Below are 18,065 nucleotides of genomic sequence, written 5' to 3'. Positions count from 1 at the left end.
TTGTTTTCTTTTAAATGCAGATTAATTAAATTTACGTAATGACTGTGATTTAAGTAATGATATGCGTTACGTAAATTAAACTTTTTGTCAGGATTCTATATTATTTGATATATATTTTAGCCCGAATTATATATATATATATATATATATATATATATATATATATTCTTTACATAGGTATGGCAATAGTTTTTCGCCTTAAACCAAACACTCAAAGGGAGTAGACTAATTGATGTATGCGATATGGCAATTGTGTCGAGCCTGTGCCATCGTCAAATGTCCAGGATTTTCCGATCCTTCGTTTAATTCGCCTTTTTGCATGGGTTTTGACCAACTTGCACCCTTTGTCGAAATAAATTTCTTCGTTCTTCTCTACTGATATACCCTTATATTTGTAATAATGAACTTTAGAGTGTATTTTACAAGAACTAAAGAAAAGGATAGTATTCTCCTTCCGTTAGTTGTTAAATTTTACAAAATATAGTATAGTGCCTTCTCAAACAAAAAAAGAAAAGTTTGAGGTTTAAACAATAAAAGGAGTCAATTCCCGACAAAAATGATCGATTTCCTATTGGAACGCTGAAATTATTTTTATTACAAAAGTCTGTAAATGCATAAAATTAACGATAATCTATATAGGGTTATCCTCATTCTTGAAGAAGAATTAACTAACTATTAATATTGAATGAACTATAGCTAATTATCAATTAGGCATAATCAAACTAAGAGATATGAATGAATGGATTTACTCGGTGACTAAACCCGTACAGAGTGTTTTATTATCTAATTAATAAAATAGAGAACATAGTTCTTCATTCTTCATTTCGATACCAATTTATCCCATCAACGCCAACGAGCAGAAATTATAATAGATAATCCAGACAAACTTAAAACGACCAGAAATTATCAAAACAGGAGTAAGGCAAATACCTTCTTAGACTTCTAAATGCAAAGCGTCATCTGCGGTTTATTGAGAGCAGAATATTTTTTTTTGAAATTTTCTCTTTTATTATGTTAATAAGTCAAAAGTTGCTGGAATCCCGGGAATGAATGCTGTTGTAAATTAAACAGTCTGTTGTAAATTTTCAGTAGTCTTGGTTATTATGGTGATTTGCTCTTTTTGTTGTTGTTGTTGTTGTTGATGTTGGGTACTTCACTATCTAATTGACAAAATATAGAACAAAATACCAGAATGAATGAACATGTTTGCATGATCGAATGAAATCGTCGATATTGAAATTTTGCTAATTGGCCTGCTTTAGCCACTTTTTATTTATTTATTTACCACTACTACTACTAACAACTCGCCGCAGCACCAAGCCGCCTGAGGCCAACATAGCTACGCGCGCTCCTCCTCAATCCCAATCTATTCAGTCTCCCTCTTTACACCCTCCCAGGAAGTTCCTATTTCCTTTAAATCTTTCTTTATGACATCCTACCACCCTAACCGCGGACGACCTGCTTTCCGTTTAGCCCTAGACGGTGGGCCAGAAAGGACAGTCATCGACAACCTACCATTCTTCATCGACAAAACGTACCCAAGCCATGTCAGTATTTTCCTCAGTATGGTCCTAGAAAGGGGGAATTGACAACATTTTTCGTGCAGTCAACTGTTTGAAATACTGCCATAAAGTTAGGTACCCCGAACAACCCGTAGGCAATTTCTCTGGAAAACATCCGGCAATTCTTCATCCGCCTTTCTTAGCGCCCATGTTTATCTAATAACAATTATTGACACAAAAAAAAAACTTAACATAAACCTCAGGAGTTTAAGAACAAAGCACAACTACAACATTATATACGCTACCACTCTCGCTTAACACTCCACACTTAACTCCTTCCATAATACACCTAAAAAAAAAACTGGTGGAATAATATAGCTATCATTTTGACTTTTTTCAGCTGCAAAACATGTGAAGGAAGAGAAGAAAAAGAAGAAAACTCGTCATCATTCTGGATCGAGCTCTGGTTTCAGTGAAGAAATTGATAATTTGGAACAAGAACAAGCGTATGAACTACTCTTTCAATCAGACCATGAATTCTCTTGTGACTCAGATATTGAGAGGCTGAAAGATAGTGATGACAAGAGATTCACGAGAACTGTTGAAGATTTTGGAAAGGATACAAGTGGTAGTATACTTTTTTGAATGCGCTGGATATATTCGAGTTAATCATATTTTAATCGTGTTTATTAATTACATGATTTAACTTCTACGTCTGAAATAAATTTATCACGAGTCATTAAGGAGAGCTAGAATTTAGCTAGATTTAGCCAAAAGAAACAAATTAGCCAAAATTCTAATCAAATAGCCGAATAGAAACAAATTTGATAATAAAAAGGTTAATAATGATCAGCAGTCAATGTGGAGAACTTTAAAAAATAGGAAAAGAGCTGGTTCAAATAAAATCTCTCTAAGCTTTTGTGTTTTTTTCATCTGATTCTTTTGTTTGGGCAAGTGCCAACTTCTTTTAAAACAGGGATAATTACGCCGGTTCCAAAGCATGGAAAAAGCAAGTACCAGATATGCGATTCTTCTCGTCCTATTAATAAGAGCTCTCAATTAAGTAAGAAGTTTGAACTTAGTGTTAAATGTCTTTTTGTTTCTCTTGATTTTGGTTCGAATCAATTAGGGTTCACTAGGAATACGGGTTTTGATCATGCACATACTACTTTTTTTTTCAAATTACAAGTTCTTCTTGGCTTAAAGCAGACCCGTTATATTGTTTATTAATAGATATTAAAGGAGCTTTCGATAATCTTTCTCATGCATCTGCTCTACTTAGCTTACTAAAATATGGTTTACCACATAACCTGGTCAATGTTTTTCGTTCGTGGTATTCTGACCTTAAAGTTCGCGTTGCCTCGGGATCTATAATTTCTGCTGATGAAGTAGCAGTTAGGAGGGGGGTTAGACAGGAGGGGATATTATCGTCGTCTATTTTCAATTTGTGTCTAAAAGATGATTTTGCTTCATTAAAAACCTCTCTATTTTACTTAGCAGTTTATATTAGTTATTTGGTTTATGCTGATCGCATCATTATACTTAGTCGGTCGAAGACTGTGTTGATTGAAAATTTTAAGATTTTAGTTAATGAGTTGAAGAAATAAGGTCTAGAAATTAACCTTGCGAAATGCCAGTATTTTGTGATTAATGACCCTCTTGGCTCTCCTCTTCATTGCGGTAATGATCGGATTTTCCATGCTTTGGACTCGGTGATATACCTAGGTGTCCTATATTCTTCTGTAAAGACTATCACCTCTTTTAATAATAAGCCATCTGGAAATTAAGATAAGAAAGACGTTCGGTTTCCTCGTTCGTCTGCGGGGCAATATGAGAAGGGATAGAGTGTCCTAGGTGTCCTATATTCTTCTGTAAAGACTATCACCTCTTTTAATAATAAGCCATCTGGAAATTAAGATAAAGACGTTCGGTTTCCTCGTTCATCTGCGGGGCAATATGAGAAGGGATAGAGTGTCCTATATTCTTCTGTAAAGACTATCACCTCTTTTAATAATAAGCCATCTGGAAATTAAGATAAAGACGTTCGGTTCCCTCGTTCGTCTGCGGGGCAATATGAGAAGGGATAGAGTGTCCTAGGTGTCCTATATTCTTCTGTAAAAAGACTATCACCTCTTTTAATAATAAGCCATCTGGAAATTAAGATAAAGACGTTCGGATCCCTCGTTCATCTGCGGGGTAATATGAGAAGGGGTATATTAGCTAGACGGTATCAGTCGACGGTTTTACCTTTGATTAGCTTTCCTGCGGTGATTTTGAAAACTTTTCCATCTTCTGCTTCATCTCAAATTAAAGTTGCGTATTTTAGATATCTTAAATTTCTACTAGGTTTTCCGCAAAGTGCTCGTAATACTTCTTTAAAATTTATGTATGGAATAAAGAACCCATTTGATGTAATAAAGAGTAAGTATGAACTTTTAGTTCAAAAGGCTCAAAATTATCTAAAATATAGAAATTTTTTCCCGTTTTTTGAAAAAATCTAATATGCTAATCGATTGACGTAGATGGTCGTGTTTGTTAGTAGTTCTGGTCTTAGTAATTGTAAATTGTGTCTTTATATTTTATATTTATTTTGAATGTACTCCTCATAGTGTATCCTGAGGGAAAATAAAAGTATTATTATTATTATTTTGGCATATAGCCAAAAATAAAACAAAATAAAACTGGCCCGATTGATCAAATTTGTATCAATATTGCAGTACAAATTCAAAAGTAGCCTGGTTTAAGTTGTTCGTCCAGAATGACATGTTTATGGAATCTTTAATAAGACACATACATTATGAGTTATTAACTATAGCTGCAATCTAATTACATTAACAGGTGCCTCTAGTAATACTGTTTTAATTATTTCTATGTAATACTGGCGTAAAATTGGTTTATTTGAATTAGGTATATCAATTTAACCTGTGATAGCGCAGTAGATTGATCTGGCTTCGATCCCAGCTGCTATAAAGTTGGACGAAAGACTTGTTGTCTGTCCCTGTAAAAAAAGAAAAAAAATAACTGTAATTGAAGCGTCGAAAACTGTCGAAGTTACAACCCTTTTCGCCCCGGTGCGGCGTGTCAGTAGTTTGATCACAGGAAAATGGTTGGAGCAAATTTGAATAGAAATATTACAATTTTCTGGAGTAAGTGGTTGAAGTATTTCTACAACCATAAACCACTAAATTACTAAAATGTATATTTTTTTTTAATACGTTTTTTTTTTTCAAAGTGTATTTAGTATTAGGAAAACACTTTTTCCCAAATGCGTTTAATATTTAATTGCTTAAAAGAAAGTATTTCATTTAAGCACCCGAATAATGTTTATTGTCTGGCTCCTATATTTTTAATTCTGTTTTAATCCTACTTCAATGTATATCTTCTTCTGATAAATTTCCCAGTGTTTTCACTGGAGCTACTTCAGTCTATAATCTTTATTGTGCCAGTAAAGGCTACTAGCTTCATTAGAAAAAGCCTATATGAACAAGAATAGCTGGTAAACATTTTATTATTTGTAAAGTCATTTTTTTCTTTTATGGGTCACTTTCTTCAATGTCAGACTGTTATTTGGTTGGAAAAAATATCAACGCAGTAATGGCTTATAAATAAATTAGAGTGAGTTTATTGTAGGTTGTTTTATAATCATTTTTAATAGTTATGAGAAAATGTAAATATTTTAAAAAGTACTGTATGATATTTGAGAATTATTACAGACTGATTACCCTGATCTACGAAAAAGTGACATGTTTGTGACAACTTTTTGACAAAAATAAAACATGAATCGCTATGAAAAATGCTGGGTAGTTTTAATTTTAGAAAAAAAAATCCAAGCAGGGAAGTAAATACTTCCTTTTTTGAAGTCGCAACAAACAAGTGTTGTAAGGAAGACGTATCCTTGCACGATTTAAACTTATTGCCATTAGTCCTTGCGCCTGGAGGAACCTAATATACGAAAACAATATTATTTGGGGGAACGGGCCCTCAGAAATGGAGCCCAAGAATGAGTCAAAAATGTTTCTCCAGTTTGCTCGAAACTTATATCTTAAGTTCTTGCGTATAAGGTCCCAGTGGAGAAGGAAAAAAAGTCCCCCCGGAAACCGAGCCTGGCGAAGGACCAAAAAACTTTTTGATCAGCTTCAATCTTACTCCCAGAATGGACTGAAACTTACGGGTCCTAGTTCCTGGGATAAAGGAGCCACAGTTTGCAAAATGCTAGTTTGGGGGTGCGGCCCTTGTCTCAAAAAACTGAAGCCAGAAAAGGTTTTTCTCGACTGACTTGGAACTTTTATCTGAAAGTCCTTGATATGCAAAAAAAGTGAAAAGTGTTGGTTCGCCGGAAAATGGGACCATGAAAAAGAACAATAACAATTTGTTTCTTGACCACTTGAAGTTAAAACCGTTATTCCCTGGCCAAGTGGATATTAATCTACAAGAAGAATTTTAGTCTGGGATTACAGACCCCTTAGGTATTGCAACCCTAAAATTGTCTCAAAAGGATTCAACATCTTTGTCTGCCCGCTCCCCAAGAAAGCCACGCGTTAAAAAGGCATAAAAATTAATTATACTATTACAATATTAGCACACTCATTATTAATTGTCGTCATGCATAACAATAATTACCAAAATAACATAATAATTAACAATAAAACAATAATATGCATTATAATATTTAAAAATATAATAATAGGGTTATATGAATGTATAATCGTTTTAAATTATAATTTAGTATGCCAGTAAATTATGTTATGATTCATATAATGTTATATATTACATTGAAATATAATTAACGTAATGGGCCTTTGGCTGACTTTCCAGTTTACCTAGCACTGTCATATCCATATTCTACATGCCTAAACATCTTTTTCTGGCTATTTTATCGTTTTACCGGGATATTGTAATCAAACTTTAATTTTTTGGTTTTAAATAACAGCCTTCTTTTATAAAGCGACGGCAGTGCCGAATGTTATTTTTCATCAAATATAACACTGAAATTCACGTATGGATCTTATTTTTGGCTTTTGGCTTTTTCGTAAAACTATCCTTGCCAATAATATTAATAATGAGCTATTGTAAGCCGCTTACAAAATATAAGTTAATCAGAGCACAGAAATAAAAAATTAAACTCAAGACACAAATATTGTCATCCAGAATAAGTGAAGATGATAAGATGACGTTGGGTAACGAAAAAATTGATCAGGTGGACAGCTTCACTTTCTTTGGTAGTATGAATAGTAAAGACGGTGGGTTCAGTGAAGATGTTAAAAGTAGAGTAGCCAAGGCTCTGGGTATTTTTTTTCACAGTTGAAAAAAGTTTGGAAGAATAGTAAGATAAGTGTGCAAACCAAAATTAGAATGTTGGAAGCTACAGTGATGACAGTGGTCAAGTATGGTTCTGAAGCATGGGTGCTCCGAAAAATGGAGGACGATTTTCTAGGTGTTTTCCAGAGAAATTGCTTTTATTTTTTTTTATTTTTATTTTTGTATTTTTGTTTTTTTTTTATTTTTTTTAATATATCTTATCTTATCTCCAATAGATAGAAGAAAAAGCTCGCCCACAGTAAAAATTGCTCTTTGTACCCGGTTGACTGACAGTATTTCAAATAGTAGGCTGTACGAAAAGTGCGGTTCAATCCCGCTTTCTAGGGCTATAATGAGAGGAAAGTTGAGATGGCTTTGGCACGTTCTGCGGATGAATGATGACAGATTTTCGAAGATTGTCTTTTTCGGCCAACCGTCTACGGCTAAACGGAAAGCAGGTCGTCTACGGTTGGGGTGAGAGGATGTCATAAAGAAAGATTTAAAGGAAATGGGAACTTCCTGGGAGGCTTTGAATAGATTGGGATGGAGGAGGAGCGTGTGTAGCTGTGTTGGCCTCAGGCGGCTTGATACTGCGGTAGGTTGGTGGTAGTAGTAGTAAAAATAGTAGTAGTTGTAAACCTCGAGGGGAAACGTCAAAGACAGGTTGAAGGACACAATTTAGCGCTTATCTATCGACCGTTTTCTAATTTAGGGGCAAGCAAAAGAGGGTCACCCAGGTGGTACTTACCCCAAAACAAAATGTGTTTTGTAGATACAAAGGAAGGCCCAGTTACTTTAGTTACTTACACAGACCGGAACGAGCACGAAGCTTGTCAGTGTTGTAAGCCAATGCCATAATGGGTAAATATAGTGCACACTCGGGAGTTTGCAACTGTAGCGAACAAATGAGCTAAAGTATATTTGTTAAATTTAAACTCCAAGGCTACCAGCTTTGAATAGCTCAGCCATAGACTGGAAATAACTTGGTCAACCACAAAAAGCTTTGATATTCCCAAAACGACGCCATGGTTGATTCTTAGATACTTAGGTTTCGATTCAGGAAAAAGTTCGTAATCTTACAGGAAAAACCTTCTTTCTCTCAATCTTAACAAATAAAGAGTCCTAATGGATGAAGTTTTAGGTGACAAAAACGGTTCAAAAGCAAGAAGCTCGATTTTGGCTGAATTGACACTCAGGCCGACATTTGTGTAACTTTTAAGTAGAAGGTTAATATTGGCCTGCAATTTTTTTTACACATTAAAAAAAAACAATAAAGTACAGAAATGTCTCATTTTGCCACAAAAAAAAGGTCATAATGACTATTATCAGATAAAAACCTTTAAAAATATTCAAAAATCTTGACCAAAAAAGTAAAATTTATTGTAAGAATTACTGATCTATTGTTCAGATTTCCTATCAATTTTTGCAAGTTCAAGCAGATTCCAGATGTTTGGACGCGCTTTTATTTGCTTTTAATGACAATTCGTTATCGCCACCAGCAGGTTTTGTTTTAGTCTGTTTATAGGAGTTCGAGTCTCCGAAGCACTGATAATATTTGCCTAGGGGCTATTACAAATTACATGATCAATTTGCAAATATAGGATTTGTAAAATTTTAAATTTCACAACAATTGATCTTTGAAATGTACTATATTTCTTGAGTTTTAGTAGACTGTAAGTTACCTATCTTTTTTTAAAAGCAAACATGTTTTCAAAACTCAGTAAGTCATATATTACCATGCATTGACATTAATATACTATAATCAGGGTCGTAGCCAGGATTTTTCTCTGGGGGGGAGGGGGCGGGGGTCTACAAAAAATAAAATACGGATCACAAATTTGTTTATATTTATTTTTATTACGTTTTTACGAGTCGGACAGACATTTAGGGGGGGGGGGGGTCAAACCCCCTATTCTTCCCCTGGATACAGCCTTGACTATAATATTATAATTAAAATAAGTATTATTATGAGTAGCAAAATATTCGATTATGTTAGACAAATTAATTTCTTCCTGAGTAAAATGCGATATAAATATTTGATTCAGCAAATATTACGAGCAATTTTTTGAATTTGAATGAAGCAAAAGCTTTAAAGAGGACGAGATAAAGATAGAGTAGCCTATCATCATTATTAAATTTCTTCTTGATCTAGGAGAAGAGGACGACACTGAAAACCCATGTCAGAGATGTGGAAAGGCTGATCACCCCGAGTGGATACTTTTGTGCGACCAGTGCGAGTCGGGTTGGCACGCCTCTTGCCTTAAACCTGCCCTTTTGGTGATACCTGAAGGTGATTGGTATTGCCCTCCATGCTCGCATGTAAGTAATCAGCTCGTTGTTTTATTCTGACTTTTTATATTGTTTTACATGCAAATGCTAGATTAAATTTACTGTAGCTTATTTTTTTTTATATATATGAACAGGTTGAGTTAAAGGCAATTGCCCGTTTTTTAGTCTGTTAAAGTAGCTATATCTCTTCCTATTTGATCCATGGCGAGTAAACAAAATAAATAGCCGCTCCATTTTCCACAATGATTTTGCGGAGCAACAATGCTCTTTCTTTTCTTTTCTCTTTTTTTTCTTAACCCGCGGGCTGTAGTGTGGGAGGAGTAAATTCGAAACTTTCTTTTGATATTGGATCGTAGAGCGAAGAAAAAGTTCCTTTGTTCTTTGCAAAAATCTCGGTAGTTGTCCTGTATTTTTTCCCCAGTTTACTAAATATCATAAAAATGAAAAATAAAACTAGTAAATAAAAACGAACCGAGCTAACTCTGAAAGTATCAGCGTTATTGTTAATTCAGCGTTAATATTGATCAGCGCAACAGCGTAAATGCTTCTGTATTTTTTTTTTTTTTTCCCAGGCCACTTCGTATGGAAGGAGTTGCCGTAGAAACTTTGGAGGAGTTATTCGATCGGAAATTGAAAGTCTAATGCCCTTTTTAAGAGTTAAAAGTGATTGGAGGGCAACCAGTTCCGTTGTCGTACCCCTTTTGGATTCCCTCACCCGAAAGACATCCGATCAAAATCTTGATATACCCATCTTGTATGTTTGATAATGTGTCTCCGAGAAGGCTAAAGGCGTTAAGATTAATACTTAGTCTTATTGGAGACTTGGGAGAATTCTTAGGTGGGTAAATTTTAAGTGGCAAGGTCATCAAAATGAAAAAATCTTTTGTCACCTGGCTTCATCTTAGGTCTATCTGGTTTTAGACGTGGAAAAAGGGCTTTCCAAATTTGAGAATTTTATTTGAGTTTTTTTTTTTTTTTAATTTCCGTAGGGGGAAATAATTTTGGTATTATGCGCCACTCACTCAAGTTTCCGCTGCGTAAAACTCGAGAACAAACCGGTTTCTTTGTTAGTTTTTTTTCAGCTTAGCGCGAGAAGTGACAGAAAGACAAGTGACAGAATATATGGGAAATATATAATTTGGGCTAGGTATTTGCACATAAGGGGGGGGGGGGGGTAAAGTATTTGGACAGTTTGAATTAAGAAAACAATTCTTTCTAGGTATTTGGCCACTAAAAAATTACAGACTAGTCTCAATGATCAAATTTTGGTTGAGAGTCATCCATTTATCGGGTGACAGGTTGCTTAAGGCATCTTGTGAAGATTTACTCTGGCAGGGGAAAAAAGATTATGGACACTAAAGATAAAAGACATTTTAGACAAAATAGGGTTTCCTTTTGTTTGGAATGAAGGTAGAGGACCAATGGATATAAATGCACATTGGGAGAATGAGATTAAGACAGTACTAGAGAATCAAATGATTCAAAAATGGAGTGAGGAGATAAAAAAAAATCAGAAACATTAAAGTCTTATAAAGATGTTAAGATGGCTTGTGGGCAGGAGTTCTACCGTAATCTGAATTTACCAGCTAGATATTTGACGTTTTGGATGCAGCTCAGGGCTAATTGCCTGCCAATTAGCGCAAGATTTGAAAGATATTCTAAAGAAAAATGTTCCAATGAAGACAGATACAGGGAGAATGTATACTTATCCGCTTTGCAGAGTTAAAGAAGATTATTTGGTGCATTGCTTGAGCCGGTGCCAGAGCTCTCTACGATAAGGGAAGAGGTGTTTGGAAAAAATTTGTTGATGCTTCCAGGTGTCGTAAATAGTACGTCACCTCAGTTTATCTTTAGAATAGCGAGGTATTTGGAAATTTTGTAAAAAAAAAAAAAAAAAAAGCATGAAGTAAATGTAATGTTTCATTTAAGTGTTTTTTCCAAGTATTTTTTTTTTCAATGACTGTATTTCCAAGTATTAAGTACTATTATTAGGTTAATGTAGTGTTTTATGATGATCGATGATCAAAGTTTTTGTTATTTGTGCCTTTCATTTAAGTTATTTTACTGTGCTCATGGCTGTATATTTGGCTTTAAAATACACTTATATATCTATCTAATATGCAGAATAATTGTACCTAACACATTTTGCATGCAAACCCGCTGTACTCTTCCACCCCCCCCCCCCCCCCGCCCCTAATGTGCAAGTCTATAGCCCAAATTTGTTTCTGAAGTAACGAAAAAACTGGTTTGCTCTTGAGTTTTACACACGTAAACTTGAGTGAGTGCCGCATAATACCCAAGTATCCAAAATTCCTTCCCCCTACGGAAATAAAAAAAAAACTCAAACAAGATTCTAAAATCTGGAAAGCCTTATTTTCCAGGGAGGGTATTTTCCGGGGGGTAAACGCCGGCCACCGCTGTATACCTGAAAACCAGGATTTTCTATGATTTTTTTTTGGTTGTTATAAAATGTGAAAGGTCAGTTTTCGTGAGCAAAAAGTTTCACCAGTGTTTCAAACTGAATCATGAAAAACAATAGAACAGTTGAGGCTATTATAGTTGATACTTCCAGAAAATATTAAGGGGTAGGTTGAGTTTAATCACAAGACGGTAAGTGCATCCCGTTTGTCAAAAGAGCGTATCTGCAATATCTCAGTAGTGGCTAATGGTGTTGAGCGGAAACTTTCGGGGAATGTTGATGGGGATGCTGAACTAAATAACAAGATATTCTGTGCATCCAGGTTGTCCAAATTGTGCATGCGATGCCTCAGGAACGGTGAGGGTCCAAATTTAATAAAATTTTGCTTTTCCGTTTAGTCAAAACAGTCCAGGATAAAATTTTCATTTTGTTGTTCTAGTTGAGACTAATCAATTCCCTACGCCAGAGCTTGCTGGACTGTGATCAACTAATGATAGAGAATGAGAAACGCCATAAGGCGGAATCTTTAGAAAAACAACGAGCCGCAGAGCGTGCTGCACAAGAGCTGCTTGAAGAAGTTGATAGAGAAGTACACTTGAGAAGAAGGAGCTCTAGTGGAAGCAGTGACTCTGACAGCAGCGATAGTTCAAGCAGTTCCAGTTCGGAAAGCGATGTTCCTATCAGGTTTGCTTTTTAAGAAAGTAGTATAGGTTTGTATCACAGGCCCCCAATATAAGAATAAAACGGTAGATCAAAGTTCGTTGTAATGAAATTTGTAGGAATCGGTCTAATTTGTATTCGTGAATTCTTTCACCGGGGGAAGGGGTTGAAATTTTGGTCCCATCATCAATTAAAATCTTAAATTATTAGTGCACAATAATATATTTAAAGATTTTAACATATATGTGTTTAGCAAATTCTCTTAAAAAACCATAAAATACTATAAATTCTGTTTATTAGAATGGTTATGAAAGACATATATTTTTGGAAATATTTTAAAAATATATAATATTAAATGAATACATATTAACTTAAAATTTAATCTTACTTGAAAATTTTGTGTTATTTTCCTTGGTTGTGATATAACCCATATTACAGCCTTATAAAATGGACTTTAACATTCGCGGAAATTTTTAAGAGCATTTCCACCGTTTATGTTCAGGGAAGTTAATTAAATTAATGGATGCACAAATAGTAACATACAAATGAATCATGCACGACTGAACAAAACACCACAGTAGGCAAACGTCAACTGGGTAAGTTGAATCTTTTTTTGTTGCAAGAAAGATTTCTTGTTGATTTCTTGCTGTGTTTTGAGTTCAGAATAAAGGGATTAGTAATCAGGCTTTGCAGAATTTTCACAAGATCCTCACTTCAACAAGATGTCTACTAAAATAAATCATTGGAGCCATTTTCTTAAATGCGCTATTTAGAAAATAATTTGAACCTTTGCCTATGAAGCTGCACAGTGCCTGGTTTCTCTTTAAATCAGGGCACTAAAATAAAAATTTATGAGCGAATATGCCTTCTCCCAGTTTCTTTTAACTTATTTATTTTAAACGATAAGGAAATAAAATATATGGAAAAACGTCGCTGTTTACTACGTTAATATTATTGTGCTGGCCGTGGTAAGCTGAAAATTATTAGCAGTGCGGATCTCTAAAATAGAGTGAATCAAAGATTTTTTTTTTTTTTTTTTGAAATCTTTCAGGTCGAAGTACATTTTGAATCTTTGTTTTCTCTGCTCAATAGTACGCAGGTCTTGGAAATTTGAATAAATAGTTTCACTTGTTAATGAAGAATCCTTTCATCTCTCTCTCTCTCTCTCTCTCTCTCTCTCTCTCTCTCTCTCTCTCTCTCTCTCTCTCTCTCTCTCTCTCTCTCTCTCTCTCTCTCTCTCTCTCTCTCTCTCTCTCTCTCTCTCTCTCTCTATCTCTCTCTCTCTCTCTCTCTCTCTCTCTCTCTCCCTCTCTCCCTCTCTCTCTCCCTCTCTCTCTCTCTCCCTCTCTCCCTCCCTCTCTCCCTCTCTCTCTCTCTCTCTCTCCCTCTCTCTCTCTCTCTCTCTCTCTCTCTCTCTCTCTCTCTCTCACTCTCAATCTCACACACTCACTCACTCTCTCTCTCACACTCTCACTCACTCTCACTCTCTCACTTCTCATCTCTTGGCTATCCTATTTTTGATAGCCGATAGCTCGTGAACAATGATTTGCATAATTTGTTTAATGCAATACAATAATTAAAAAAAATTTGTGTTAACACGTAATCTATATCTGTCATTTCTTTTTCTTCTTTTTTCTATTCCAGTGATCAGAAAAAAAATCCATCGTTGAGAAAAGCATGAATTATTGGAAATTCTTCTAATTTGCTTTTTCTTATTTTAGGCCGCGTAAGCGAGCAGCCGCTATGCATAGTAGCTATTCGATGAAAGAATATGATGAAATATTTAAAACGGCCATAGGGGAAGATGCAAAACCTGGACCAATAGATGCTGGAAAGCCCGACCCGCCGCAAGCTTCAGACGAGGAGCTGGTTAGTATTTAGCTTTTCTCGATTTAGCTTTTGCTTTAGCTTTTCTCGATTTAGCTTTTCTCGATTTAGGGGAAGATTCGTTCCTCCATGGGATATGCCCAAATACCACCGTCCCCTTCTGATGGAAAAATCATAAAAAAAATGACCAATAATTTTTTTAATCTCTTCTAAACGGGTCCTGTATATGCCTATACCTGCATACATGGGAGGAGGCGGCTTTACAAGTATAGGTCATGAAATGGATTTGAAAGCCTCTCTTAAATAATATGAAATTCGTGGATTTGGTGGCACAGTGAATTGATCTGTGCTTTGGAATACGGAGCCTCGATCCCGGCTACATGGTGCCGGCGCAAGGACCTATTTATTCAAGTCTAATCCATAAGCTTAGATTAAAGTTACACTCCTCTCCCGTTCTAAAATGATCTGACCTATCTTGATAAAACTTTTAACTGTATTAAAATAACACATGTTTGTATATGTTCTATTCCTGCATATGGGGTATGATTATAGTTGTTAATTGATAATCCCATCAATAGTGTTCAATGTTTAAAAGACACTCCCTCGTACGAATAACGTTTGTTTAGCCCCTGCACATCCCCCATCCCTCTTTACTTTATTTAAATATGTTTTTATTCTTTCGCCTGTGTTCACATCTGTGACATATTATGATAACTACTAACGAAATTGTCACTAGTGTCCCAGTGTGGTTTCCTATAAATGGGGTTTTTCGTAGCTGGAAAATCTACTGCTTAAGGTTTAGCTGAAAAACTTTTCAAAGATATTTACACGAAACATTTCAAAGGCATGGAACATTTGTCTCATCATGCCTTGTTTTGCCGATGTAAAAGAAAAAAGTGAGCACGGGAAATAATAACGTCACTTCTGTTGGAAAAAAAACTCATTTCAAGCTTTTTGATATTGATGTTTCGATAAACCTGGAGCTCTAATTGCACAAAATTATTAGAATGTGGCTTAGTTTCCATAAATTGATTCTGTAAAAATAAATATTCTGTCTGAGTGTGTTAGTGTTAATTTTTAAGGAACGCTTGTTGGGGGTCCAATGAAAGGGGCTTACAACGAGGGCTAGATTCATTGACCACGCTTTGGAGGATAAGGGGGAAGGGGTAACGGTTGCATTTAAAAGGTTCTGAGGCTAAAATAATTTTCGAAAGAGCATGACCAAGTCACTTAACACTGAAGTATATTGATATTGTATTGCAATATCAGTAATATTTTTATGAAAGGGCTTTCTCATAGAGGGCCACCTTGATGGTCTCAGTCCTATAACAAAAATTGTTTAATCCAGAATAGGAGATTAACTGTATTAATGTGGCCAATTTTTTCAAAGAATGTTCACATTTGATCTGGGTCTGGTCTAGTGGAGGGGTTCTTATAAAGAATAATAGGGAAAGGGCTATTGCTGCATGAGAATGCATGAGTTTTGAGATTATAAGTAAGCACCACAAGGAGGGTGTAAATGGAGCCAATCACCTGAGAGACTGGTAGGGAATCGTTGGCAAAATTTGAAGGAGACAGTATTTGACAATTGAAATGCCATTTCATCAAAACGTTTGGAAGTCTCGGGTGTATTTTCTCAGATGAATATTTCTTAAGGGACTGAGTGAAAAGGCCTGATCAAGGGACAATACTGGAACAGCTTGTTCGAGAAGTGAAAAAGTATGGGGGAGATATAAGAACATGCCTAGGGTGGTACAGTGGATTCATTTATTCTCCGGCATTACGGTGGGGGGAGGTCAATCTCTGCTGCTAAAGGATTGACTTAAGGACTTCTGCAGTGGAGAAGCGTCGTTAGTCCATGAGCCCATAATTAGAAGGCATAAAATATTTTAGAGAAATTGTCAATATATAACAGCGACACAAAAAAGACATGATGAAAACACTCAGCTAGTGAAAAAGCAACTAGGAAGAACCTAAAAAGGGAAAAAATATTTAATAGTATTTTTAATCTGAGTCAATAGGAAAAAAACATACGTTTAGTTATTATTATTTTTGTTTATCCAATGTTTTGGAAAGTGTTGTTTCAGAAATGTTTTTTTTTGTGTCAAAATGATCGAAAGACGAGAAACTTCTCTCGTAGAAATATGCCTTTCAGCAATACATGTTTCATTTAGGCGTTAAAGTTAGTCGGTAAAATCAACGGAAAATAAAGGCAAACATCGAAACAAGGTCTAGCTTTAAGAGTAAATTTTCTGGCTGGCCTAACCTTTTTGGGATGAATTCTAATACCCTTCGAGAACGGAAGCAGTGTCTTAGGGCCACTCAATTACATAACTCCGGAGCTGGGGGAAGGAAAGTGGGGACGTACATTCCGGTAAGCTCCAGGGAAAATCAGGACATGAAATCTTTCACCTTTTTTTATTTAGAGGATTGCCTGAAATATATATTTTATACATAGAAATATTTCATGTTTTTGAACTGGATAGCATTTGAGATTTTCTCGTTTCGTCCCTAGTCTCTAATTGACAATCTGTTTCCTTTTCTTCTTTCTCAGAGGAATTATCTTTCTCAAGTTCAGAGGAATCTTACGTATCTGTCTCTGATTAAATCTAGCTTGTTAATTTTGAGGATTCATTACATCTGTCAGAGATGAATTAGTATTTATCTATTTATATGTTAAGTATTGTAAAATTGCGGTTTTCGCATATTCTAGTAACTTTAATATGTACTTGTTTCAGTTTTTTTTTTTCAGTAGTATTATTTGCAGCTATTAATAGAAATGCTAGCTTTTAATTCCCCGGGAATATAGCTTGTTTGAATGTGACTTCCCTGTCTGGATACATGGATACACGACTGAATCCCCCAGTATGCCCAATTCCCCCTTGCCCAAAGTAGATTCGTTTTGAAAAACGTACATTCTATCCATCGTGATTTCAGTTTACTGCAGTGTAATGCTCTTTCACCTCCTCCGAAAAGAATGTGGAACCTTAACCCTAAATGAATATTTCGACCCTATATCAAAGGGCCGTCCTCAGCAAAACAAATGAAAATATAAAAGAAACTTGCATTAAAATACAACCTGAAATATTTGTTTCAGCTGAAATATTCAAAATATTTCAACTGTAAATATTCAATATGTTGAATTATATTCAATATATTACATTCAATATATTATATATTGAATTATATTCAATTAATATTCAATATATTGAATATATATATAATATTCAACATTTTGAATATTCAAATATTCAAAATATTTCAACTGTAAATATTCAATATATTGAATTATATTCAATATATTATATATTGAATTATATTCAATTAATACTCAATATATTGAATATAAATAATATTCAACATTTTGAATATTCAAATATTCAAAATATTTCAAAATATTCAATATTCATTTCAGCTGAAAAAACTTAAACATTCATTTAGGGCTGAGGTTCCGCTGTCTTAAGAACAAATTCCATGTTGTTTCTATTTATGGTGGAAAGGCAGTGTAGTCTTCGTCGCTATTTATTCAACTTTGATTTGTATTGCTAATAACATGTTGTTTGCAGGGTGATAAAAAACATGATAGTGAAGCTTCTGACTCAGGAAAAGAAAAGTCAGGGGACAAGTCAGATCCTGGATCGGAAGTTGATTTAAGACCATCTAAGCTACTGAAAACCAAAGAAATGTTGAAGGTTACCCCGAAAAAGAAATCTATTCGAGACCTCAGTGCTACTTCAGAAAGTGATGATGCAAAAGATGATGATTTTGAAGTTTCTGGAGAGTAAGTTCTCTGTTTATTTCTATCCTGCAATTTTTTTTTCTTCTGAAACTAGCCCCCATGTGGGGGTACTTTGACAAATGAATGGGATCCTCCTTCCCCCACTCCCACCTTCTTGCAAGAAGTATAAAAGAAAAAACCCTTGGCAACTTGAAGGAAAAACCTGGCAAAATGGAAAAAAATACCTGCGCTCATAGTTGTCCTTTTAAAAAGAACCAACCCTCCTCCCCTAAAGGAAATTTTTTACGCCTTTATAATAGTTTTAGGCGTGGATCTATAAAAGACTAAAAAC

At 35.1% G+C, this 18,065-nt stretch overlaps 1 protein-coding gene across 1 annotated transcript in view; it reads left to right on the top strand.

Annotated features, from left to right (window-relative positions):
• Positions 1 to 18,065, top strand: part of LOC148941340 (uncharacterized) — a 106,719-nt gene that overhangs the window by 69,184 nt on the left and 19,470 nt on the right. The window contains exons 8-12 of the mRNA XM_089104670.1: positions 1,903 to 2,130; positions 8,953 to 9,119; positions 11,948 to 12,192; positions 13,890 to 14,037; positions 17,562 to 17,776. Coding sequence (XP_088960796.1) covers positions 1,903 to 2,130; positions 8,953 to 9,119; positions 11,948 to 12,192; positions 13,890 to 14,037; positions 17,562 to 17,776 — 1,003 coding nt within the window. The remainder of the gene's footprint in view (positions 1 to 1,902; positions 2,131 to 8,952; positions 9,120 to 11,947; positions 12,193 to 13,889; positions 14,038 to 17,561; positions 17,777 to 18,065) is intronic.

The sequence above is a fragment of the Artemia sp. Qi Xiang Cuo genome, chromosome 18, assembly GCF_049724085.1.
Source record: "Artemia sp. Qi Xiang Cuo chromosome 18, ASM4972408v1, whole genome shotgun sequence".
NCBI classification, from domain to species: Eukaryota; Metazoa; Arthropoda; class Branchiopoda; order Anostraca; family Artemiidae; genus Artemia; species Artemia sp. Qi Xiang Cuo.
This window is presented reverse-complemented; position numbering and strand designations above follow the sequence as displayed.